The sequence below is a fragment of the Falco rusticolus genome, chromosome 1, assembly GCF_015220075.1.
Source record: "Falco rusticolus isolate bFalRus1 chromosome 1, bFalRus1.pri, whole genome shotgun sequence".
NCBI classification, from domain to species: domain Eukaryota; kingdom Metazoa; phylum Chordata; class Aves; order Falconiformes; family Falconidae; genus Falco; species Falco rusticolus.
This window is the reverse complement of record NC_051187.1, coordinates 8,165,654-8,193,065: the sequence shown is the minus strand read 5'-3', so window position 1 is coordinate 8,193,065 and position 27,412 is coordinate 8,165,654. Positions and strand designations below refer to the sequence as shown.

Below are 27,412 nucleotides of genomic sequence, written 5' to 3'. Positions count from 1 at the left end.
ATGGAATTGCTTCGATAGGCTTCTGATTCCTGGCCGTGTTAAGAAAGGGAAAAAAGGTGCGACCTGTAGAAGCAGAGAGAGCAAAGCCTTGCCCTGCAAATCCCTGGCACTCACCTTATCGACTTTCTCCAGGTTTGCCCGCAGCTGTTTCTGAAGGGTGTAAAGCGAAGAGAGCGAGAGTGATTCCAGATCAGAGAAGGAGCGCAGAAACTGAGGGTCCTGGCCTGTGTGGATCCTCTCCAGCTCCTCCTGCAGTTTCTTCACTTGCAGCTCCAAGGCTTCCCTCTGCTCCCGGGCCAGTTCACATTCCATGTTAGCTGTGTTGGCGCGATCATTTGCTTCCTCTGCCTCCTTTTTCCAAGCATCACAAGCCTACAAGTTCCAAGAAAGAGGGTAAAAGAAGCAGTCTGAAAACTTTGTCAGCCTTCAAGAGAGAATTCCAGGCAAAAATATCCATTTGCACGCACTCCTCACCAGGAGCACGTTCTGTCCAACCCGCCCTCTTCCCAAATTCTGAAACATCCTTGAACTTTGCTTCAAAGTGCTGCTCATTCCAGATACCCCATCTGGTTGGGCTGTAGTTCTACATATTTGGCTCCCACCGTTACGGGGATGAACTTTGCATACCAGCAAATCGTCATGGATCTAAATCAACTGGCAGGTCTAAGAGACTGTTAAGCACTTCAGTGCATCTGTTATGACACCTGGCCTTGCACTTCCAGCATCTGAGCACATCAGGCACAGCGATCCAGTCCCTCTTTCCAAGAGAGAGGAAAGAAAAAGAATGCTTAAGAGAGTCTGTTTGTAAAACCGACAGCTCTTCCCATCACCTCAAAGTCTGGAAAGCTCCTTTGAAAGGCTGACACGCTCCTACTCCTTTACACTCCCTAATCCCTCTTCCCAGGAGTTGCCCAAGTACCTGTTTGGCTTGTTTCCAAGACTCTTCCCACTGCTTTATTGTGCCGTTGGCTTCATCCAGTTCCTGTCGTAGCCGTGCCAGCTCCGCAGCACCTGGACCTGACAGAAATGCAGGTGAGGTACTGGGCGAAAAACTCCCCGAAGCAAAGTGTTCCCATATGCTGCTGTTCATCCCATTTAAACCTGTTTCACAGGGAAATAGAGAGGGTTATGTCACAAGTGCTGGCAATTTCCCCATTTCCTCCCTACCCCTGTGAAATCCAGGATTCAAAAATGCGTACGTAGGAAAGAGAAGATCATCTTAAGAATTAATTTCACCCCCAGGACCCAGGAGTCCATCATAGAGGGACTTTCTAGGGGAAGTTTCACACCATTAAGCTTCATCTTTAATGATACAGGGAGGACCCAAGAAACTGAGTGGAGGCAACCTTCAAACCAGGCTGTTTTTAGAAGCATTGATTTTACAGCAGAGCTGCCTACCAGCTTGAATCCCCCTTCTCACAGGAGAACCTCGGAATGATTTCTGCCTTCCCACTTTTCCGTGTGGCACTGCCATCAGTGTCGGTGAACAGACTGGTCCACACAGCCAACCCAGGTGGTGTTTCCTCTCATGCTACACCCTAAGAAAACTGCTTTTGTCTCCTCAGCCTAGTATTAGAGGAGTCTCACTTCCCAAACAGCGAGACTAAAATGTGTCAACACTGTTACTGTTTGCATATGCAAGAAACAGAACTAACTGGAACCCCCTGTTTACGAACAAGTGCAGGCAGCAGTATATACACATCAGCTTCATCCCCAGCAGAGTTCTAGCACAGAGCTAGTGATTGGCACCAGAGAAGACTAACTAACCACCTTCCTGTTTTAGCTTGTTCAAATAATTTCTCTTTTCAGGAAGAAATTCAAGGCTTAGGAAACAAAGCAGTAGAAAACCAGTTGTAAACAAAACTGGCTATTTTTCACAGACTCCAAGGTTCATACTCATTTAATAACAAAAATATTTTTTACTTAAAATAAACATCTACACTTTGCACTCAGGGGAGAACTAGTAGGAAAAGCTAATATTGAGACAGGGCCACTGAGTGATGTGGACTCTTACGCACACAGACACGCACCGGTCTGATGCAGGAGTTGTTTTCATTTAGCAGTGCCCACCACTGGCTGTGGACATTCCTAAACCTAGTTGCATCTGGTAATTCTGATCTTACAGCAGCCAAACTGACTGTGTCTGCAAGCAAGCCCTGGAGCCAACGGCCTCTCACTGAGGGTTAACCCAGCACCACTTCCTTCCCACATAGTACCAGCCAAGACAGAAACAGTTACAAAAAAGTACAGCTGAAAAATAGTAAATTGTCTTCACTAAGGGCTTAGGCGCATTAACAGATCATTCAGGAGAGCAGCAAGGGATCTTTGCTGGCTCAAGCCACTTACCATAGATCCATTTCAGCTGCTCTGAAGTTGCTCAGCCATCAGCAAGAAGTTATAATGGAATCCCAACTCACATTTTGTTTTTAAAACTCCCGTTTTCTTGAATGGGGATCTAGCACTAAGCAGGATGCTGGCAAACCACAAATTCTGCCATAATGCTGACCAAGCTTATTTTAGTCCCTCTTTCTACCTGCTGTTCTCATTTCACATTTGAAGTAGCAGCCCCTTTGCTCCGGAATGCTTTCTCTGCATATTTTGCATCTAGCACAGTGGGAACTAGCCCAGGACTAGATATTTTTAACTCAATTGCAATACAAGTAATAACTACACACACTAACTTATGTGCATGCATTCAGCAAGTCACACGGAATAGATAAATTCCAGAGTCCCAGCTGCTAGCTTACTATATAAATATCTTAGCAAAACCTCAGCAAAAATGGTTTAATCATGTTACAGGAAAATATCTAACTTTTTTCTTCAAAATATTTAAATGCATTTGTGAATTTCCTGCATTTCTTTGGCTTTTTATTTGTATAACTATATAGTCAAGACAAATGTAACTGCTTAACTTGTTTCTTCTGAAATTAAAAGCAGGCTGTATCAGCAAGTTTTCCTTTTCTTACTGAACGTGGCATAAACAGCCAGCCTCAACACTAACTAATAGCAGAGATGCCTTCTGATGTCTCTTTTCTTATTACAGTAATTGTAAAAGCTGTTAAAGCCAAACAAATAACAATTGCAAGGCATGAAAGCATGGGTTTGGCCTATGCAAACAAGGGATGCAGTCACACAGATAAGTGCATGCAGAAATAGATTACAAAAGCACGTCATCATTTTATTAGGTTAAACTGAATATTAAAGATTAAGGCGTATCTCAAATTTGAAGCAGCATTTACATCTAGTATCAACAGAGTAACAGTAAATATTAGTCCTCTAACAGAAATGAGCAGAGCCAGTGCCACTGCAGCCTTGAGCTCAAACAGTTTTATTTCTCAAGGCAACCCTGCGTCTTGATAATAAAAGAGATTTGGCTCCTCAGTTCCCAGTTCTGCCTGATACAGCTGAAGCTCCAAAACAAATTGCCTTCCCTTCACAGCCCTTCACGCAGGAATCAGACCCTCAGGGGTGGGGTGCGGGGGGAAAGGAGCAAAGGGGGCAAAGCTAGAACATCGTAACTTTTTGCGAAGTCCATACTGCAAAACTGCGTGCACAGTGCCAAAGAGGAGACAAAAAAGTACAACGACCTATGCCTGCTCCAGAGCTCCCAGAAGCCAATCCGACCTACAAGCAGTCCCGAGGGCAAACTGCAGTCCTCACCGTAACTAAGCAAAGCTGAGGACCCAACTCCGAGTTTTACGTAAAGTGAAGTCTCCACACAGTATTGTCGGCAGGAAAAGGCAGAGCTCTTTTCCCTGAAAGGCATCATCAGAGCAAGTCACTTAACCTATCTGTCCCTTTTTCTCAGCCTAGAAACACGCGAAGTAGAGGGAGTTGCTCCCTTGTTCACAAGGTATTAGCTGATTTTGGTAAAGCAGCTTCTAGTACTGTTGCTGTTCTCATGGGAAGAAGAGACACAAATGGCAGCAGTGAAATAATACATTAAAATTAAAGCTAACTTAAAAGAAAATACTTACATGGCACAGACAGGCATGTACATGGGACACACACACTGTGCATTTACCTAATGATCCATGAGAAGCTGATGTCCCCAGGAAAGTGTTTTCTGATTGGCTTAAGTGTCCCTGGGGCTGATGAAGGAAATGCGATGAGAGGCTGACCGGTGGAGAAGGAGAGGCAGAGTGAAAGGAGGCAGAGCTTCCAAGGGACCCGGGGATATTTACAGGAGCAGAACTTTGCAGCAAACTCCCACCTGGACAAAGAACACACAGAGAGGATGGCTATGTATGACCATGAAGTATGGGCACAGCACAGGAGTTCAGGGCAGAAGGCATTAGGTTCCCTTCTCCTCCCTAAGCCCCTCGGGATTCCCTCTGCTTCTCACGTTTCATCCCCCTCTCAGCCTTTAAGAGGAGCACTGAAGCTGCCATCCCAGAACCACGTAGATTAAGACCCTCCTCCAGAGTTCAATGGACTACTTTTCCATTGGTCAAAGCAACAAAAGGTTTTCTGAGCAGAGTTCAGTCCCTATCAGTCTAGAGAAGATGAATTTGGTATCTGGTGCAATACTTGGTAATGAAAAATTCCCTTCTACAACGCGCACCTCTGCCTGTAATACTACCAACCAACCTGCAGTGAGAAGACTACCATGCTGGGTCAGGTTGTGATCTTAACCACTACAAATCAGTAACCAGCTTTAGTAATTTTAGACATGTTTGAGTGTCTGGACCTATCAGCAATAAAAAAAATCCCAAATAAACAAAAGCCCAACTTCCAAAGACACCTCCCTTATGCAAGAGGTCATTCTGCCTGCCACAGATGATATATCGAGAGAGATCTCAGCCCTGCTCCCCACTCCCTCCTGATCTCCCTTCTTAGAAGACCACCAGGTAACACCCAGACCTGACACGAACAGAGGGAAAAGCAGTGTGGATCATCTCTAAGCCACTGCAGAGATGCAGCCACTGCACGTATCAGCAGACACGTACAGTAAACTCTCCGACCAGGCTCTTATCTTTGGCAGGGAAGTGGAAGTGATATTCTTTAGGGTCCCTTCCACAGGTCCCTTCCTACCTCAGTACAGCTCCTGGCAGCATAGTTCCCTTGGAAACCCTCAGACAACCAAAGTTAGCTCCCATTCAGAAACCTGTCTTACACAGCAAGGGTAGCCAGAAACTACAACCACTTCCAAAAAGTTAGGAGACATTTCATTTTTCCCTAGACACTCATTAGAGACAGGTAGAAGAGGCCTTAGCCTACCTCCACGTATTCAAATGAGACAGACATTACAGGAATCAAATCAGCAGACCATGATGACACTCTGTGACAGATGGATAGCATTACCAGGTCAGTGAGTTTCCTGTTACTGCTAGGGAGAGTTTTCTGCTTAAGATGCAAATCATTATACTTTGGCCTGTTTTTAAAGGTATTCGATGCCTTCTAGAGTTTACTTACACACTTTAAAAAAAAAAAAAAAAAAAATCAAGCAAGTCCCATTCAGTCTCAAGAAACATCCCCAAGACACCTGGGCCCAATGGCAAGAACTCAGCTCTGCTAGTCAATAAGGGCAAGCTTTCACTTCAAAGATGCTCAGCTGTTGCCAGAGTTGGTTATAATTGCTGGTTTAACCAATGTTGTTTTGGGACTGGTTTTAGAGCTTTGTTGGGCTGGCTCCACTGAGGTGACTGGGCAACACTGCTTGGCAGAAGATAAAGAAAGCTCTGTTGCTTTCATGTACCTATCATGATGCCACTCGTGTGGGGCACTGTGCTGCTGTCAAATGTCTTCTCCAGGGCAGCCACTCCGAATTCATTCAGGTCCAGGTCATCCAAGGCAGACTCTGCCAGACACAGAGGTACCAATTATGTTATAAAGGACCAACAACTTCAAGAGATAGGATGGCCCAAAGAGCCTACATGCAGAGGAGCCTTTGCTCTCTATTTGTCAGTCTGCACGGCCCTACTCTCTGCCCTGTGCAACGCTGTTCTTAAATGGTTTGGCAGAAGTGTCACGGGCAGCTTTTCAGTTCAGGTTCTTTGGCCTGATCTGATTTCCTTTTGTCTCAAAGTATTCCCAAATGCTATATGAAAACAAAAATCTGATGAAATAACAGCAGTTCCCGTAAGTCTTCCCCAAACTGCTCTTTCAAGTCTGTCCATAATAGGCAGGAACACTGGCTTATGACATGTCTGGGTCTGGCTTGTGCTTTGTCCCTACTTTGCTGAAGAGCCACTCAGAAAAGAAATACCAGTAGAAGGGAACACTTGAAAAACATCTCTGAGGTTCAAAGATAGGGTAAAATAAAGAAAACTTATGAATGCCTGCAAACGTTGTATCTATTTGAACATGCCTCATCACTAATCATGATCGATATAATTCCATCCCACACATGCCTACTCATTTCTATTATTATTTTTAACAAATTAGTGAGATCACCTCAGAAACGTTAGATTTAATGAAAAAGAAAAAAAAAAGGAAAAAAGGAAAACGGGTGACAAAAAACCTGTACCTAAGAGAAGCGACTCCATTATCTGGACTCTCCTGTTTTCCTTTTTCTTACAGGTGCTGTCCTACACTCTGTGAAGGGTAAGCCCCTACAATCTACCTGGTGGTAGCCGTTGTTATAAAATTGTCATTTAGAATGTAAGGGGTTGTAACTGTGGAAAATGCCCCTGTGATTTCCTGCCTACTCCAAGACCTCTTTGTCACTCTGACAAACCTAACACTAAGGCCCTTTACACCATCTGACATTCTGAGTAAGTAGCTCAGAGGCCTTCTGTTGGTCCTGTGGGTGAATTTCATCCATAATGACCTGCAGAAAACATCAGATGTGTCACAGTCACAGAAAAAGCTTACAGCCTCAGGAATCTGCCAACACTGACAGAGACGAAAAAGTGATGCTCACTGGAACACCCATGCTACTCCAGTTCTCATACCTGGCGATCCACGTCTGAGGAAGCCCTGTGAGTATGCATGAGTAAAAAAGGCAAAGTTACCTATGACAGACTCAACGGTGTCACTGGTTGGGTAGAAAGGAAGGGCATTGGCATTCATGCCTGGTATGCTGCTGGTGCCGGCAGGGCTTGGTGGCGTTGCAGCCAGACTGGAGGTGATACTAGAGGAGATGCTGGATGTCAGTGGGCTCCCCACTGGGAGAATACCCAGTATGTCCTGAAACAAGAGTTTTAAAAGGGAAAGAGGTAGGAAATAAAACATCTTTATAGAAGAATCCCTTCAGAAACATGCAGGAATGAGCCAAAGATCAGCAGCAAACCTGTTCCTGCCTGCTTCCAACCTGACAGATGGCTGGTGCTACTACTGGGCTGGGGGTGGGGGAGAGATTAACAGCTTTTCTTTAATTTCTGCCGACTGTTCTCCATTCCGTCTGTTGTCCCCCCGGCCAGTATTACAGACATTTCTCAGGCTTCCCCAGAATTAACTCCTGTGACCCACAGGTTGCATGCAATCACAGGCATGAGTCGCACAGTCACTCACTCAGACTTAGTTCAGCACACAACTTAGAACCTGATATTAAATTCTCTTTGCTGAATCCTTGAACTTAGATGACTCCAGAGATCCATTTCAGCTCAATTTTCTGTAATTTGGAGACTCTCTCCAGCACAGTCCAGGCCTATGAATCTATCCTGAATTCACACAGGTCTAGCTGCTCACAAATAACACCTCCAGCAAATCATCCCATCTTCACAAAGTAATCCCTCAAGCTGAGCGTCCCTAATGGTGTCTGGACTGTCATTTACTCCCTGCAGAGTTGTCTGGACTCACAGATTTCTCGTGTCCTTGTCTGCGGTGGTGTGAGCACTGAGCTAGGTTCAGAGCCCTGCTGGCAGTACCGTACCTGTTTGGGCTGTAACAAAGGTTGCTCCTGGCTCCTGTGTTCCAGCGAGTGAGACTTCATTTTTGCTTGCTGCAGTAAAGAAACAAAACAAAAAGATAAGCAGAGGGATTAGCAGCAAAATTAAAAATGGCTGACTGTTGGCTTTGGAGAGGCCATAGGAAACAGAGTCCTCTGCTCTCTTACAGCCTGCTCAGGGCACTAGAGAATTTGGAGAGCGGGAAAGCATAGCAAACTGAAAACACTCCAAGTGATTTGCTTTCTGTACACCAAGACATCACCCCTAGAGTTATGCAAAGACTTATCACAATTACATTTGACTTCAATGCTGCTCTAAGTCCTCTGCTAGCACAAAGCACATCTTAAGAACCAAGACCAAAAGTGAATTAATTTGCCTTGCTATAAATAACCCATCAGCTCTACTAGTATCTAAAAAAGGCCAGAAATGGTGGGAGGCATACTGTCATTTTAAAATTATGTAAACATTTTTCAGCTTTGGGAAAACAAAGAATGTAGATTATGTTTTCCCTCAAACTTCTCCAGCTCCCAGCTAGGACTGCAAAGTAAAATACAGTGATTAACTAACAGATTTTGAAAGCAACATCATCAAAACTGATTTTTTAAAAAGTCCTTCCCCATCCGTTAACATGGAGAACGCAAAGCTATAAAACGTGAGGTCAAGGCTGTCTGGAACCGCAAAACTGCCTGAACGACAACATACATTTAGAATTCCGCTACTCAGCCTAAAAGTTCAGCTTAAGGACCTTCCAGTGCTATATACCCCTAACAGATATCAACCTTCTTGCCTCACAACATCAGTTAATTCTGAGCTACAATAACCAGAGCTGGGAAGGAAGTGGCCTCATGAGCTTGTCTGTGTGTAACTGTCTGTTCTGCAGGCCTGGCTCTGCTCCTGCCACGCTGCTACACGCATAAGGCACAGGGAGATCAATCACACCCTCTGGGTACAGAGAGGGAGCAAAAAAAGGGCTGAGAGTCAGGGCTGCTTGTTTACTCGTTCTCCAACCCCCCCAGTCTGAATCAGAGACTTATTCCAGGCATAAAGTCCGCTTGATTGTTTTTATCACAAATGCAGGCAGTCACCATCTCTGCAGGGGAGAGTCAGGCATGATGTGCAACAGCAGCGCACGAGACGCCACACTGACCTGAAGTGATACGCCTTGACTTCTTGGCTTAAACAGTCTTACGAAAAAGATAAATGATTGCTGGAGAGGGATGACATAACCAGACAGGCGAAAGAACAGCAGAAGAATTCATCCCTTGGTTTTACTTAATTAAATCATTTTCTCTGCTCAGCTGTATGCCTATGGGCAGATGGGGAGGTCAAAACCTGGCACACAGGCAGTTGAGATATGGACACAAAGATCCTTCTGCAGTGGGTACCACTCTCTTGTGCTTCCCTGAAAAACGTGCAGTGAGTTTACATACAGAAAAAACTACCACTGAACTTATCACGGGCTTGTTTTCCTTTGTGTGCAATAGATGTGTTACATTGGTGCATCTGTGTGCGTCTGATAACATGCCTGCTCGATTATCCAACATATCCCTACCCTGTTTGACACTCATCTGAACACAAAATGTGCTATCAACAGACGTCAGCAGCTACAGTGAAGCCGCATACACAACCATGCCCCCCCTCCCCGAGAGGCTTCCTGCCAATGTAGCTAGCTGGCTCTGCTGCAGTTAAGTCTTACTGGAAGGTTGTTTTTTTTCCTTTAAGGAGGAGAAAAAGCGTACACATTTTCAAGCTAGTCCCAGTTCCCACTACCTTGAATTTACGTAACATGTGAGTGAAAAGTAGAGCAAACCAATCGTCGCCACTAAGCCAGTCTCGTTTAGCTCTGGATCACGTTAAAAAGGGGAGTACGTCAAGACAAATTCAAGGGGCAGGCTGAAATTCTCCAGCTCCCTCTGTTAAGTCAGGGAAGAAAACAGGGGACATAAATTACAAATGAAACTGAACGTTTTCTGACCAGCATGGAACAAACCCACTGTACTGTGTGTCAGGACTTCGGAACACCTCCTGCTCATGGCACTCAAGTTATTCCATTGCAGCCAGCATTTTTCCAGCTTGCTAAATCTTCTGGGACTCAGGAAAAGTATTTTTAGCTTTAACTGCTGGCTCAGCCTTACCACAAACTATGTGGAACTTATTAACACAGAAGGTGCATTTTTCATTCTAATAAGATAGAAACTATTTGTACTAATTCTACAGAGGAGAAATGACAAGCTCATTGCAGAGCTGAGCCAGAGTCTCTCTTTAAGTTTTCAAATATGAGTGAATAAAGTTAAATGCCTAATTATTGATCTAATTTACAGAGTATATGAGAATCTCTGGTGCCCACCGCAGCCAAAGGAAATGACAGAGGATTGTAAAAAGTCAGTAATTATAGATTAAAAGCAAATTAAATCAGGACACTTATGAGACACCTAATTTTGTCTTTAGAAGCCTAGTATAAGGCAACTGTGATTACTTCCATCTATATCTTAACAGCTATTTATTCCAGTCATTTAACACAGGTTTTTGCTTAATTAAAGCCACATAAGTGGGAAGCTACCTGAATACAGTATCTTTGTAGCACAGCCTGGACTTCAGACACAAATGCTCATCATCTGGTCCTCCTTTTAAAAGTCCTATTCATGCTCCATCCCCTTTCTCCTTGGCTTAGGCTTGCTGCCCATTTTCTCCAAAGCAGGGCCTCCCTGGCACCCTGCCTCTGCTGGCAGGAAACAGGGGTTCTCTCAGTCCTTCGGCTTTGGGTTCACTCCTCCTTTGCAGCAGAGGCAATAGAGAACGAGCACATGTTTCTTCTTTTGTTTCTAAACAACTGCTACAAGCTGCTGTGCCCACAAGAAGTGCCAGGATCACAGCATGGTCTGCTCTTTACCCCCAAAGACGTGTTGCATCAATTTGCAATTTCCTAAGCCACATCCACGTTAAGCAAGACAATGGAAGCATTTACAAGAAAGTGTACATGCATATAGCTTAATCTGTATTTGTCACTAGATCATTTTAATTAGACTAAACAGCATTCAAGGCTGGTCCTACTGCAAAGTTTGGTCATATTTTCCCTGAAGTTGTAAAAATAAATAAAACAAACCCCACAGAGTCTGCTTCTAAATCCAACTACTTCATGCACGATCTTGTCTGGATGGGATATTTCCACTGTTTTCTCACAGCAGTGCAATACTAACGCAGCAGTAGAAGCTTATTAAGACTAGCTTCTTTAATATTACAGATTACTTTAAACGTAGCCAAGCTGAAACCAGCACTTCTTGTCATCTCTGTTTTCAGGCAACACAGACCAGGCATTTTTATTCTTTTATTCATTTTTTTTAAAAGTATGTGAGAAATACTTTTTCAGGCATCTCTTTCATAAAAGTAGCTATTCCTTCCCCTAAAGCAGGATGTTGTTCTATTACAATTATAAATCCACTGAGGAATAAAAACTGAGACTCAAGCTCTGCATTGGACTCAGCTGACTTAGAAGGAATAGTGCAAAGAAACTATTAATTGTCACGTCAAGAAAAGAAATTCACAATAAGAAGTTGACTGTGGAAAAGCTCATGTGTGGCAGAAGAGATGGAAGAGCCTGTTCTAGGCTTAGGAAGCAGTCTGAATAAGGCACGACACCAAGACGACGACTGAGGAAGCAGCAAGGCAAGACTGGGATATCCAGAAGGGATAAGAGGGAATGTCATTAGAGATGTGGGTTGGGTAAGATTGCAGAGGGTTCTTCAAATGAGAATGAAGAATTTAAATTTAATACAGAAGCCACAGGAGAGAGCCAAGGATCAGAATGATACAGCCAGAGAAGCAAGAGACAACTAACATGACATTTTTAATACACTGGAGAAATATATGGCGAAAACAGAAGACAAACCAAGTCACGAAGATCAAGGTAAGAGTTCGGAGCGAGAACAGAGAAGGAAGGATGAGTTTCCATGACACAATACAGCAAAAGAAACAGCAACTCTTGGCAAGGACCTAAATAAGGGAAAAGAAAGAGCAAGAAGTGATATGTGGGAAGCTACCCAGGGTCAACACAGGACAGAAGTTGTGAGGGGTTAGGAAAACAAGCAGCAGCTCGACTTCTACAAACTGAGTGTGTGATGGCAGCTAGGCAGACAAGAACAGATGTAAGATGGAAGAGACTGGAAGGGAGGCTGAAAGCAACAGCAGATATCTTAGAACTGCGAGTGAGAACAGTGCTTTCTCAGTTTTGTTCCCTGGGGAAAAAAAAAAAACCACCAAAACACATACATTCAAGCTAGACTGGGCAATTTCTTATTCTTCCTCATCCCCCCAACTCTTCCAGCCAATATTCCCTACTAACCTGGCATTTGAAACTCTTCAAATACTCGGCCCCCACCTGATCTTCTCGCTCAAACCCCGGTGCTTTCTTGTAGCTGCCGGCTGCTGTTACTGAGTCTGGAGGAAAACCAATGGTCTCCAAGCTGTGCGGCTTTCCAATGGCACCAGGAGGAGACCCACATATATTAGATGGGCTTCCGAGACTGCTGTTCCTACAAAGAATCTAATAGAAGGAACAAGTGTCAGGAAAGTGCAGCCAGCATCAATGACTCGAAGAAAAGAGACATCCCATGGAAGAGCTCATTCACTTCACTGTTTGCGCATTGCTTATAGTGACAGTCAACACAAGCATATGGGCTTCCACGAAACAGTAATTAAAAACCAGGAAAAAGCTCCAGTAGCTACTGGATTTATACAGTCCCACAATTATGGTATTGTCATTACTTTGTACTGGAGTGCAGTCTTATAAAATCCAACCTACAGTTCTAGTGACATTTATTCTTTTGGAGGCCTCGGACATGACTAATCAAGTTTCCAAACCTGACCAAAACCTCTTTGCTTGCTTTAGGCTACAGTGGATCCTGTCTGCACTCTGAGTAGTAGCGTGAAACCTGGAAAGGTGCTATGGCAGTCAGAACAACTAAGCATATCTGACTTAGGTGTAATACTGTATCTTTTGCTTTCCAGTTGGAAATCTGAAAGTTTTAATGCAGGCAAAAGCCTAAGATCAACAGCTGCATTAAAAAAACCTAAGAATTTCCAACAGTTCCATTCTTTAGACTAATACCAGGGATCACAATCACATGCAACAAGGCTAGTTTTGCACTGTAGATGAAGCCACAGACAGCAGCAAGGGAGATCAAGATGGGTTTTAGAGAAAGCGCCTACCTGGATTAATGCAGATATCCCATTTCTCTGGGACAAGAAATTATCTGCCTGCACTGGCAAGTGTGGCTGTGCTTTAGATATCATTTAGACAGCTACTGCTACCACAGATTCAAATGTGGCACAGTCTGGGCTGGCATTAGAAAGAAGGAGCATCCTACAATGTTTTGATTTTATTTTTACACAGACATTCTGCTGTCCACGCTTCCCTACAGTTGCAAAGATACTACTCACTGTGGTGGAGGTGGGGCTAGTTGGCAGAGTTCCTGATTTATTCCACACCTACAGTACAAATACAAAACAGAACAGGCCACGTGAGGCTGGCTGCTAGAGGGACCTTTTTCTCTGATTAATTCATCATGTAAAATGATCACCAGCAAAGCCATATTTGTTTGCAAGCTACATGCAGATGCCCTGTGGAGTGATGAAGTCACAGAAAGACATGTGTTGCCGTTTGGCATATATCCAAGGATTAGGAAAGACTGTTTAAAAGACTAAGAGCTGGAGATAGAAAAGACCTAAATGGTCTATTAAGTGGAAGATATCTTCAATTTCACTGCAGTTTTCAGAGAATTTAGATGATACATAAGACGAAGGGGTATTGGTTTTTATTCCTTTCCACAGTGTTATTTAGTGAGAGAAAATATTTTGTCCAGACTTGTCAAGATCTGTTTGGAATTCTAGCTGCAATCAAATTCAGGAGAACTATGAACTGTTAGGTTGGCTTTGGCATTAATAAAATCAAACTATCGGCTTTTCTTTTCAAGGAAGGGGAATAAGATAAAACAGAGGTCCTACGTGAGCTCACCTCATTCTGACCAGTTTCAAATGAGTTAAACTCATGTCATTTTACCTTCTCAAAACCTCAACCAACCCTTTGAAAAGGTTACACACCTTATCAACAGTAGTGCAATCAGGAAAGACTTAATCAACAACAAAAAAAGAAATCTCAGCAAAAACGAAGTGGTCTAGCATTCCATGGGCGGCTTACCTGTCTGCATGTATCTGTTCAGCATTTAAAGAACTCCCTTCTTGTACGTACAACTAAAGGTTGGGGCATTACTTAAACATATGCCAGAGTTTAGCTATCTCCAGAAGTAGGAGAGGGAGGGAATCAAGGATATCCTATAATGCAACACAATATCCAAAGGCTAAGGCTCTGAGATTACATATGTAAACAAACTCAACTGTAGTTATGTACTTTAGACGTTATTGGCTCACAGCCTTTAATTAGAGTACTTGGAAGCTAAGCCCAATATGTACCTCCAGACAGGAAGGAGTTGGACTTCATGTGCGGATGTATTCCACTTTCCTGAAAGTACATCAACAAACTCTGCACAGAAAGGAAGGCTTAGAAATTTTATAGGTGAGAGGACAATACTAAAAGCCACTGAATTGTATATTCCAAACAAACAGATCCCTATAAAAAGCGCAGAACTGAGATCTAAAAAGAAAAATGCCATATCCCTTTGGGCTTTTGGATACTTCAGATTTCTCTTCCTGGGAGGAGAAGTACAGTGACTCAGAGAAACCCAGATATATAAGTTATGAACAAGGCTTCCCACAGTGCTACATACATTGCTAAGGTCTGGGGCATGTGGACTGGAAGGGCTGACCGGAACAGAATCACCAGCTGCCGATGGCATATACATCACAGGGCCTGTCTGTGTCGGGCTAGACACAGCTGAGGATTGCTGTAAATCTTCACTCAGAGCAGGCTCTGGAAGAAATAAAGTACACGTAACGTTACTCAAAGCTGTACAACTGCAGTGGAGTACAAGATGTTTAGGAACAAGAATATCTAGATAATTTTGAAAGAAGAAATATTCCACAAGCACCTACTATAAGTATAGAAGCAAGGAGAAACCTTATCTGGCAAATGGCTACTACTTATCTAATATTCCTTATGTTATTACTGTTATCACTTGTACACTGTGTTGTTCCTTAGCCCATTAATGCTGCTCCAAAATTATCTTCTCTGCATGAACTGTGTGTTATTCATTCAGCTGTCTTGAATTAAGCAGAGCTTCCTTCATTGCTAGGCACAAAGTTGATGGGTGCATTATAAGTAGCTGAGGGAGATAAGTTTCCATTTGTGCTCCAGTACAAACCATTACCAAAAAGAAGTAATGTACATAGAAAGGCATATACAAAAATAAAGCGTCATCGGCTTAGAAGGTAAAGTAAGAGATGCTGTAGACTTGTATTTACATCTAACACAACTCAGCATCTTTACAAAGACTATATAACTGACATGTACATGCTTGTATAGTAGTATCTTTAAAGTGCTGGTTGCAACACATTTCTTGCTAATAATCAGCAAAACTCATGCTAAGAGCAGATCTAATAAATGCACTCCTGTTATTTTAATTGAATTAGGCCCTCAGTGTTTACCTTGCTAAGAAAGGACTAAAAGATACAACTGTGTAAGACAGCACAAGCAATAACCAGGTTGGAATGACCTAAGTGCCACAGAATGGCTACTGTACCACTTCAAAGCGGTATAGCATCAAGTGCAGTAATCTTGTTAGGAATAAGGCATATCCTAAACAAAAATACTATGTTATACACACATGGGAGTTTGCTAAACACCGTTTCTTTATCAAGGCTTCATTCTCTCTTAAGCTTGCTGGATCATACTGTGCAGTTGCATTACTGTGTTTTGGGCCATTATAGCCCACAGCTCTAGCTATAATTACTGCCTGTCGACAAGGCTGCCTATAAAAGGAACTGCATAACCTGTAGGGAATTTACTCTCACCATTCCTTGACAAAGGCAGCAATTACTAATTCCACCATTTACAAAGGATAATCAAATAACAAAGATTTGCTCAAGGCCATGTAGTGAGTCAGTATCAGAGCCAATCTATTGACTTCTGAGTAACCTGCTCTAATTGCTGCAAATTCAACAGTGAAACTGGAGTGCAGAAATTGAGCAGGAGCCACAGGAACAGGAGCTAACTGTTTATCTGTGAATGTTAGTACCCACCTGAATACTGAGCTCCCACAACCAAAACAGCATCGCTACTTTACAGATGATGAAAGAGAGGATTGAAATAATGCCTTATAAATCAGGGAGCTATGGAGAAAAGAGGATTTGAGGAAAAGCGGACAAAAAAGCTGCCTATTTTCCTTCTCCAACCTGACTTAAAGACTTAAACTCTAAGCAAAACTTCATAAATAGTAAAACAGCATTTAATTTTTAAAGCAGATCAATACATTATCTATAATTAGCAATCTTATCTTCAGCTTTTTAAAATAAAACGCTTTGCAACTTAGCTAGGTACAGTTCATCCACGTACAGATGAAAAGCAGTTTTCTCCTCCTAAACTGATGTACAGAGAACTAAGCAAGTGAGAGGGAACAGAGGGAAATACTTCAAGAGACAGCGCAGTGAGAGCTGAGTCCTACAGACTACTTAACTGCCTTCAGCTCTGCCAACACCTCCCACACTAGCACAGTTTTACCGGAATTATCCAAGTTAATACTTTGTTTTTGAAAATCCTTCACAGAAGCTCTAGTTTAGCGGCCCAGTATTTTAAACTATCTATTTTGGCCAGAAGCTCTCCATAGTTTAAATATCCACAAAAGACAAGAGAAGCAGCCCACGTACGTTCTACATGTGCAAAGGCACAGAAGGGTCCTCGGGGACAGCTGCCAGACTGCTGCATATCATTGCATTTGGTGGATTTGTAGATCTAAGGATGGGAAAAAAAAAACAAAAAAAACCCAGACATGAACAGGAAAAAACAGTGACCAGCAGCCCAGGTACAAAAGTACTATGAAGAGACTCAACCGCAAGATAGGAACACAGATCAAAGGCACAAAGGCTAGCAGAATTCAGAGTGACCATTTCAGTGCTTTGCTTCAGAGGATGGAAAACCCACTAGTAGTTAAAACAACCAAAATACGCCCATCACAGCTAGTGCTCACCCAAAGATCAACCCGTCACACATCAGCTCACCCAAAGGTCACCATCTGCCATAGTCCCTCAGTCCCCCTGGAAGCTTCATGGATATTACAAATGATAAAAAGTAGGAAACAGTCGACAGATGCCAGCACAGAAAGTTACAGTCACGTGTTTGCAATGAAAATAACAAACCATCGACAAAGATTGTAGGAAATGGATTATTCCCCTTCCCTCCAGTTTGACAGGTGGTGACAATGGTTACTGTGCCCATACAGGCACATCAAAGCTTTTCAACACTGTAACATGAAGCAGACTAGGACAAGGTCTTAATTACACTTTCTGTAAGGATGTTGGAATGCTCTGGGCATGCTCACAACTAAGAGTTTGGTGTTTTTTAGCATTAATTCATGGCTATCTACGGTTTAGTGCGATCATCGTTAACCAAGAATTCTTCCTCAAGGAAACAGATGCTGTATGTTCACCTGCAAACCCACATCATGCTTTCAAAAGGCCCCCCATAAATGAGACCGCTTTTACATTTGAGTTTTCCCCTACTTTTCTTACCTCCTCCCATATGGTCTACCTAACAAGAGGGCACACCTGTAAAGCAGCTGAATTTCAGCTTGCTTCCACATGCAGTTTCTCTGTGTCCCAGGACCACACCACAAGCAGCCCACACACTCTCCCAGCTGGCACGCTAATCTACTTCATGAGACTGGAATGCTTTTGCTTTTCTAGTGAGCTACCAAATAGAGTGAGGAGGTTACCGTACCTCTGGATGGAATTGTTGTTCTGTGCGAGTGTGGCAATATTGGCATGAGTCTCCATTTTCACACTTACTGGGATCTCCCCACTCGTCTCCATGTTTCACACTGGGACATGGCGAAGATCTGTGTAAATAAGGCAGCAGGAGAATGCATCAAGACTCAAAAATGTGCTTTGAGCTTTGTTGCCTTTCAGCAGACTGCGAAAGGCGACTCTTCCCCTCTACTCTGCTCTCACGAGACCCCACCTGGACTACTGTGTTCAGCTCTGGGGGCCCCAAAATAAGGACATGGACCTGTTGGAGCAAGTCCAGAGGCAGCCACAAAAATGACCAGAGGGCCAGAGCAGCTCTCCTAAGACAACAGGCAGAAAGACTGGGTATGTTCATCCTTGAGAAGAGAAGGTTCCAGGGAGACCTTACAGCAGCCTTCCAGTACTTAAAGGGGCCGACAACAAAGCTGGAGAGGGGCTTTTTGCAAGGGTGTGTAGCAACAGGACAAGGGGGGATGGCTTTCAACTGAAAGAGGGTAGACTTAGTTTAGATATTAGGAATAAATTCTTCACTATGAGGGTGGTGAGACACTGACACAGGTTGCCCAGAGAAGTTGTGGATGCGCCATCCCTGGAAATGTTCAAGGTCAGGTTGGATGGTCTAGTGGAAGGTGTCCCTGCCCATGACAGTGGGGCTGGAACTAGATGATCTTTAAGGTCCCTTCCAACCCAAACCATTCTATGATTCTATGATTCTTCAACGGCGAGGCAGGTTTGGCTGCCCACCGTCAGCTGCACAATCTGTTTGGCTGGCTGCTGCTATCCCAGCCCCCACCCACCCTGCTGTTCTTGCATCTTCTTCCCCTTCTTCCAATTTCCCGATGAAAGAAACATGGCTTAACGCTCTAACTGAAACTGAACACAACTCGAACCAACATAATTTAACAATATTAGCAGCTGATGTGATTAGTGTCAGAGATGCTGGGTCTGGTTTCTGTTTTGGAACTGTACATTCATAGAAAGCTAATAAGTTAATTGGCTAATCCTAAAACACATAATACCCTTACAGTGGTATGTTTCCAGGGTTATAGTATGGCCATGTAGAAAACAGGCTGAGTCAGGTCACTGGGGAAAAGGCAAGTCCATTTTCTTTCTCCCAGCCAGGAACAGTTCTTTTTCTCGGTTCTGAATTTTTCTGTGACCTACTTCCCCTGCTCTTTATGCTCTTAACCATTCCCTCAAACAACAGCAGAGGGAAGCAGATAGCAGCAGCAGCAAACGCCTGCATGAAAGGCAGCCACATCAGCCGGGGGTGGGGAAAGCTACACAGAAGTGAGTGGAGATCAGGAGGGGAAAAGCTTCCACCTTTTCCCTTCCCAAAGGGCCCAGGCAGGGGCAGAAAGCACATAGCTGCTGCCTGAAGACTGGCTTGGTGTTTCTTTTTCTCCTGAAAGCGTTGGGATTAACCTTCATTTGATTTTCATTTGTTTAATTTTTTTAAATACAGGATTTCAGTGCCAATTCACAAATTTCTGTGAATGCTGGGGGTGGGGAAGGGAAGTGAGAACACCCATGGTTTTTTCTCTCCTGGCTTTTGGGTCTGCTCTTATGTTTTTCGAAAAGGAACTAAGGAAAAGCCCCACTGAGACCACAACAAAAGCTCTGTTGTGTTGGAGGAAATGAGGGCCTACAACTTGGATAAAATGCGTTCAGGGAGACGCAGCATGCTGAAAAATTCAGCGACAGCTGAGTGACGAGGACTCCCTGGTGCCTCAAAAAGCACAGTCTTTAGCAGTTGGCTAGGAATGCATGTCCAGCTACAGTAACGGTCACACCGTGCCTCACGGTCCCCAACACCAGGCACACACAACAAGCAGCTTGATGATTCTGAATCCTTCACCATGAAACCACTGTTGTGTATGAGTTTTGTTTCTAGATGGGGATTAAACCTTTTTCCTGCACTGCTTTCTAAAGCAGGAGTTATGCAGTAAGGGGAAGCCAGACACAGGTTCTGTTTGCTACAAAATCAGAGTTGTAACACAATTTAGCAATGGTCACTTATTAGAGATACTGGTTCCTATACACCGGAAAACTTGTTTAGTTTGTTATGGTCCTCCTAGGCAGAAATAATAGCGCCTCGCATCAGTTAGTACAGGCCTTGGAAACACAAGAAAAATAAACTACCTCGTGGACAAAATCCTAGATCCTTCATTATAGATTTCTACTACACCTCACCATTCAGCTGGGAAATAAGACTGTGCAGGATGACAGTACCTGTATTTGTGTTTTCTTGGGCTTCTTCTTCTGTCTTTGCTATTGTGGTAGTAGGGACAGGCATAACCCTGGCGACAGAGACGGGGGGGTTTCTTACATTGCTCTGTCTTGTAATTTCCCAACACATACGTTGTTTCTGCAAAAGAAGCAGCTAGTTAGTGGGAAATGACCATGAGCTGTATTTACTATATCAAAGTTTTTGACAGGAGCGGGTGCTCCACAAACATAGACTTTCCTAACCCCACAGACCCTAAGTGACACTCACCTTGCCACCTTGGTTCCTCACTCAGTATTTTCTCTATCATAGCATGGCTAGCAGCGACTGCAGACTGACCCTCTATGCCACCTTCAGATGTAGTCTGACCATTCTGCAAAGCCTCCATCGCCTGAAGCTCCCTTCGTGGACAGAGTTAAATGAACATACAGACTGAGCAGATGAAGAGACAGATAAATGTGTATAAAAACTGACATATTGGAGCATGGTAACAATTCCTAAGTGGGTGCACTTTGTTCCTGCATTTTTCATCAGAACACCTTTAGTTGAACAGCAACTGCAACACATGCTCTTCATTCATTGGCATTCCAGATGCATTATTTTTGACACACAGCCCCAAAAGACTCCAAGCACAACTAGTTTAAAGTGTCCTCCCTTCCCCATTTTGCATATCTTCCCTGGAGATTTTGTAGATTTACCTTGTTAGGAAGGGATATACCATCATGACTCCAACTCTTAAGCATTCCACGCTGAAGTAGTACTGTCCTTCAACCACCTGACTTCATTTCGGTACAGAAATTACCTTTTAAATATAGAGCCCCAACCTCTACTAACCTGATGTCATACACTGGAGAACGTAGGTCATGGGGCCCATGAGCAAATGCGCAGTGAACTCCGTTCTTTGTGCAGTTTCCCTTGGAGTCTGTCTCGTGAATGCAGATTCCAGTTTTGTAGTAGCGCAAGTGATACCTCCTCTCTGTGTCTCCAGTAGTTCTATGCAAGAAAGGACACCTGAGGTACAGAAGGAGGGGAAGAACAGACAAAGTTTAGTCACACAAGTGATGGACTCAACGCTACCAGATGACATATTGCCAATACAGGATGCTGCAGTTGACAACACCTTTGCTAACTCTGCCCCTTCTCTTATGCTGTGACTTCCAACGCTACACAGAAGCCCTAAACCTGTCACTACACAACAAGTAATAGTTCCCCTCCCCAGAAAAAAAAGACAGCTGGATTATTAAGCCAGCAGCAGCTTATTATTCTAGTCTAGTGACTGCCACAGGTCTGGAAGAGAGCAAAGGGACAGCCAAGGTGTTCTGATACGCTAGCCGTGATTGAAGGGACATCACATGGCACATACCATTTCCTCAGCAGCCCATCTAGACTTCGTGCTGTTACTGTTTCCTGCTGATGTACTCCTACAGGGCTGCAACAGTCTACTATAGCCAGATGCATCCTTTATGCAGAGCACGGGACAAGAAAGGAGAATTACAACACTACCATTTTAACTTATGCTTTGTTTCCCCTCTTAGGCAGGAAAAGAACAATCTACACTGGGGGGGGGGCGCGGGCGGAAGAACAAGATGGAATAGGTAAAGTTTAGATATTGCAGTTTAGATATTAGCACGAGCTAAAAATACAAATCAGCAGTGAGTTCTGAAATGGCAGGTTTCCATTCACAGAGTCTGAACTAGATATGAACCACTAGAAGCCAAAGCCCCCAAATATCCTATTTCCGGTGCCTTTCAAAAGTCCTCTTCTAACAACTATGAAAGTATTGAAACTGAGGCTTCAGGCTGGGGGGATTATTCCATTCTGCTAAAGTCACAAGATCTTTACCTAACTGGGTAAAAAACCACATTGTTTTCCCAACAAATAGTATTTTTCTATGTGTTTATACTGGCATCGTGAAAGGGAATTGAAATTCCATCTCTCTGTAGCATCTCTATATAAAACACTCCCTATATTTGACCACAGTTTGGCTACACTATTTATTCTTCCATATCTGTCACGTGGTTGAAGTGATATTACTGGGTTAACCCTTTAATTGCTGGAGTCTGGCACATGCACAACAACAACACTTGCATGTCTGCTCCAGTTAAACTTACTGTAGTCCCAGGGAGAGAAGAACCACTCAAACAAACTCTTCCTCATGTTGCTTTATTCTGGGTACCTGTCACTTCCCTACTGGCTTCTTAAAAGTTTAGGAAGACAAAATAAACTGTCAAGTAATGGATATGATTTAAAAAGCTGAGGATAGGTAATTCGGGGGCAGACTAGAGGACAAACCTCCTCCTCTTTCTTCAGTCTGTGAAAAACTAAGCTACACTGCTAGCGAGCATGAGCTATTATTTGGCAGTCAGGGACTTAGGGGAACAGAGTCTTTCTGAGCCCATTTGTCAGCGAGCTGTTTTTCCTACCTCAGCTTCGTTGAAGATGCCAAGGCTCACGAGGACAGTGAATGATACAAGAGCTGAATTCCCATCTAAGTCACCCTCAGTACCACCTCTGCAGCAGGCCTGGAGCACATGGGCTGCTATTACAGTTTTTACATCTGTTCTCATGTTACGTATGTTACAAAGCTGCTTTACTGCTGACTTGCCTCCTCTCTACTGGAATCATCACCTGGACTGATCCCAAAAGCCTAATGCCTGAAAAGCAGGGTGCAGTCTTTACTTACTCATCTCCTTCTGGGCAGATTCCTGTGGTCTCATCATACTTGGTACAGTAAATGTCAGGGCTGTAGTTAAATGTACCATCCCGGCGGCGGATAGATCTGCGACGACGCTGATTGACAAAGTGCCAGTGGAAGCAAGTGTAGGGCCGGTGCTGAGTGCACTTGTGCTGCACAAAAAGAGGGCACTGCTCCGTGCGGAACTCCTTCAGGTAACTGCAGGCAGAAATCCAACAGCAGGAAATCAGGACCAGGATGCTGGTCAGAGGCAATATCCAATCACCCCACCGAGTCCAGGCCAAACCCAGCCACATCCATCACAGGGATGCCTGCTGGCTGTCCTTCCCACGCCCTCCTCCCCTGCTTTCGCTCCCAATAATGGAGGCTGGAAGCTGGTTCTGTAATGGGAAGACAGCAGTTACCAGGCCAGTTAGCACAAACACCAACGCTAATGATAGCTGAAATCACTTTCCATTGTGCCTTCAGGTATCACCTTGAAGAGGCTTTTCGTGACCTTAGAAAATAGAACTCTTAAGTACCTTTCTATCCATTTCCATCTCTAAACTTGAGACTTATCTGGACAAAAAACGGTTTCCTTCCTATACGTTCAGTTTTAAAAAAATAATAAATAAAATACACTTCCTTGTAGCCATGTTTAAAGCTTCGAGTTACTGAGAGGGGCTTTTAAAAGATCCTTTCATGCCTTGCCCTCCTAGTTTAACTTGGCTTCTTCAGCACGTGGTCGACCATGAAATTTAAATTAATCAATTTCTCTCTTGCAATCTTGTGAATTCAGGACTCAGTCTTGAAAAGTGGGATAACCACCCTCAAAAACTCCTGCATGTTTACGTTGCTTTAATGTTAGTATTTAATTCTCTGAAAGTACGTGTCTTCTTTTATCCTGAGAACTAAAGAAGTCACAAGCTTTTATTTGTGACACTAGTAACAGTCTTTAAACCCAGATTGTAGAGGATTACAAAATGGTTTAGATCAACATAATGATCTGACTGTGATCTGTGTGTAGAGGCTTAAAAAATCCACGCTGCCTGAAACTCACCAGTGCCCTGTATTTATAGTGAACATATGAACGGTTCAAGTAGCTCAGACCTGAATCCCGCCAGGTTTGGTCGCAGAGACACCCCCAAGAACAACACAGAAGGTCCAGAGCATTCTGATCTCTTATGTTTAGAAGTCAGTTTAAACAGCAAGTAACAAAATTTGTCGGTCAAAATAAAAGTGCTGGTATTCTGCTGGAAGCAACAGGATGATATAACAGCAGATATGGACTCATTTTAAACTGCACATGTACTCCAATGCAACACAAGAGATTATAGGAATTTGTCGAGTATTCATTCTCATATCAGACAATCTTGCTATCATGTTTTTAAATAAGTGGAAAGATGTCTGATGCCCAAAGATGTATTTACAGATAATATCATCGTGCCAGATCCATTCTGAAAGCAACTTCTGTAAATAAAGCCTCCTTTCCGCTTCACCCCCGGCTGAAGAGAGAGCCTCAGGAAAATGCAAATTCAACCAAAGTGGTTTTGCTTGCTGCAAAGAGAGAATATCACTGGCAAGAGCTTTCCTACATTGGATTTTGCAAGCATGAAAGGATAAAAGCTCTTCCTCCTCTTCAGCCTCCGAATACGAGACTTGCAGGTTCCACCGCTTCGGATCTGCAAACGCTCGGGGCTGGGGAGCCTCTGCAGCTGGCTGTAAGCCCTTTTCAATCCAAGCCCATCTGTCCCCTGCAGTCCAGCCTGGCTGGAACAGTATCTGCATCAGGACCCAAGGCTTAACATCAGAAAAACCAGAGCCAGCATGCAGGAACAGGTCTGTGTTGAGTAGGTGAGGGCTAACAACATCACTTTGTTCCTTTTCACTTTTAAAAAGCCAGCTCCGCTCAAATGCAGATCCCTACTCCAACCACAGCTGCAATTAAACTGAAAACTGAATGCCACAATAAAATTAATCCATTCCTGAAAAGCTTCCTAAGCTGTTGGACCAAGTACAGTTGTAAAAGGTGGAATTCCACAGATTATTTTATCTTATCAGCACACTAATAAGGCTTAGAACAAAAGTGACTGTAACAACGTTTAGGTTAGAAAGTGAATTAAGTAAACTTAAGCACCATGATACTTAGACTGCCATCCACAGACACTACACAGTCACCAACCAGCTCCTTCCACCCACACGTCTCCACGTACACCTTTAGAGACATGAGATTTATGTTACTCCCATTTTACATATGGACAAACTGCAAAACAGCTGGCTACGTGCCCCAACCAGCATCATACAGCAAGCAGAGTCGGTGACAGAAACGAAGAGCATTTGAACTCCATCTTCACTGAAGGGAGTCCCGGGCTTAATTCCTGAACCCCTTCCATGCTCTGGAAACTAAGGGGAGATACCAGCCCAGCACTCCAGACTCGTAGTGATAGGCACATATGAAAACACTGTTAAAACCCCTAGAATTTAGCAACTGCATGATCAACCAAGCTGAAACAGCTTCCCTTTAGCAGGAGAGTTTAAAAACATACGCAGTGAGAAGGGATTTCGGTCTCTGGAGTGTCAATTGTTGCTGAAGAGCATTTGAAAATTAATTGCATTTCATGATTGGCTAAACTCCCTGGAGAAACATTTATTATAATGTAAATGAGAGATAATTACATAAGTAAATGGTTCACCTGAAAAGTGTTTAACACCTAACTTGCTTCATCAGAAACTCATTCTTTAATGCTATTAAATAAATGATCTCTCACTCTTAATTTCAAAGCAAGTCCTGCAAACAGGTACCATTGAGCTGCGCACAACACATTAACTGTGCACGATCACCTCTGCAACAGACCCAACAGAGGAAAAGGAGAGTTGTCACATTAACTCAGTCATTGCGATTTCAATCACTGCTTTGGGCTTTTCTTTTTTTCAAGCCACTACAACATTTTAAATCACCCTCCTCCACAATAGCCTGAATGGTAAATTGCCTTATAGCCCTGTATTTTCTTGATCCATGAAGTGAGTTTTGGCTCCTCTGGGAGAACATGGACTACTCAACCAGCCACTTTGTATTAATATATATGAAAGGCATCTAAACCACATGTGTTTTAGGAACACTGAAAGGATACAGAGACCACACTACCGCGACGTGACGTCTCACAAAGCAGAAAGCTATTAATATTTCAGTAGCCTCTTTGCAAAGGCTCTAAAAAACGTGGAAAACACTGTCATGACAGATCCTTCTGGTGTCAATGGTCTCTATAATTTTTTTCCCTGAACAGCTGAGAAAAGGAATTTTTGAATAACCCTTGAAACTGAAAACATGTTGATAACTGGTATACATTTCACAGCGTGTCAGCCAAGCGCTGTGTCTGTACAGGAAGAGGAAATCCAGCAATGATAACTTGCGTTTCTCAACTCCGCTCTAAAGATCTCAGGAAACTCTACAGCCACCACATGAGAGGCAGAATTATTTACCCCTGTTTAATACAGGAGTTACTTCTATTAAAAAAAAAAAAAAAAAAAAAAAAAAAAAAAAGGTGCGACTAATCAGTTCCGTGTTGGTCTACTTTACCTGAACTTTTTTTGTATGTGTGTATATCTCACTTTCAAACACATACAATTTTTTAAAAAGTGGAAAGCACACAGCACGGTGGTCTTCTGACACTACATTAACATCAACAACCGAATTCCTGGAGGAAATGCTATCATTTATGAGTCCTCCTCAACAAAGACAAAAGCAATTCTAAACAAATAGGACAAGACTGGCCAGAACAATGCAGACCAAAGTCCCCAGGCTGAACTGAACTTGCTGCTGAACAGGATGGACACTACTGGAAAGGAAAGCTTCTTTCACTAGGAAGACAAGAGGAGAGGTTCTTAAGACTAGCTTTGAGAACTCCCAGAGACTGACAGCAGCGACAAAGCATTACGAAAAAACCCAAGGCTACTTTGCTGAAATTCCACTTCCTCTGGGGTGGGATGTGGGAAGGGGCAGCAATTACTCTCGGCAAGAATTTAAGGGGTGTCAGAATTGTTGTCTGAAACAGCCAGTAGCAGCTCGACTCTCCAGGGCAGGCAGCAAGTGTTTACATCTGCAGCTACCAACTGTAGCTAGTTCCCCCTCTGCCCTGGAGGAATTGAGTGGCAATCTGCTCTGGGAGCTGCAAGAAAAAAGAAAAAAACCCATCAAATGTACTTCCACACACCACCACAAACAAACAAAAAAACCCCAACACACAAAAAACAACACCCCCATCAAAAAATAACAGCCACAAACGCTGCGGGCGGGAAGAGAGAAACCAAGAAGAAACTCTAACCTAGAAGCTTCATTTTTAAACTCAACAATTGCAGCCTTGTCCTGGTCACATTCATTGCCTGCTGCTGCAGACACCGCTCGCTTTGCTGCAGCTTTGCTGGTTTGGCTCTGTTTGCACCCAGTGCACTCAAGCAGCTCAGTACGAGAGGATACCTGCATCCGAACTGCATTCCAGGGCTGCAAACTGCCTGCCAAACTTGACATAAGTCACGCATGCAGTGGCATGATCTCAATACAGGAAAATGTGCTGGTAATTCACAAAGACAGCTGAGCTCTAAATACCTTGCTGAAAGCCTTACCCAAAGCTCCCTGAAATCACTGGAAGATGCACACTGATGCCAAGAGAGAAGCCTCTGCTTTGTAACAGAGGTATCAGGAAGACCGGGGAGTGAAACAATACCGAGGACCATGGAAACGAAAAGATTAAAGCCAACTCTTCCAAACGCAAA

The 27,412-nt window shown here is 43.5% G+C and overlaps 1 protein-coding gene across 8 annotated transcripts in view; it reads right to left on the bottom strand.

Moving 5' to 3' along the window:
• The window catches only part of UNK (unk zinc finger), a 46,182-nt gene that overhangs the window by 4,763 nt on the left and 14,007 nt on the right, over positions 1-27,412 (bottom strand). For 2 of the 8 annotated variants that reach the window (XM_037408413.1, XM_037408474.1), the window contains exons 2-16: positions 22,652-22,861; positions 20,803-20,979; positions 20,239-20,369; positions 19,974-20,109; positions 17,716-17,833; positions 16,647-16,731; positions 14,612-14,754; positions 13,269-13,316; positions 12,172-12,372; positions 7,817-7,885; positions 6,957-7,131; positions 5,699-5,800; positions 4,025-4,213; positions 920-1,101; positions 115-372 (exon numbers count right to left, since the gene is read on the bottom strand). In XM_037408413.1, coding sequence (XP_037264310.1) covers positions 115-372; positions 920-1,101; positions 4,025-4,213; positions 5,699-5,800; positions 6,957-7,131; positions 7,817-7,885; positions 12,172-12,372; positions 13,269-13,316; positions 14,612-14,754; positions 16,647-16,731; positions 17,716-17,833; positions 19,974-20,109; positions 20,239-20,369; positions 20,803-20,979; positions 22,652-22,861 — 2,224 coding nt within the window. The remainder of the gene's footprint in view (positions 1-114; positions 373-919; positions 1,102-4,024; positions 4,214-5,698; positions 5,801-6,956; positions 7,132-7,816; positions 7,886-12,171; positions 12,373-13,268; positions 13,317-14,611; positions 14,755-16,646; positions 16,732-17,715; positions 17,834-19,973; positions 20,110-20,238; positions 20,370-20,802; positions 20,980-22,651; positions 22,862-27,412) is intronic. The other 6 variants (XM_037408449.1, XM_037408422.1, XM_037408457.1 and 3 more) reach the window with 6 other exon arrangements.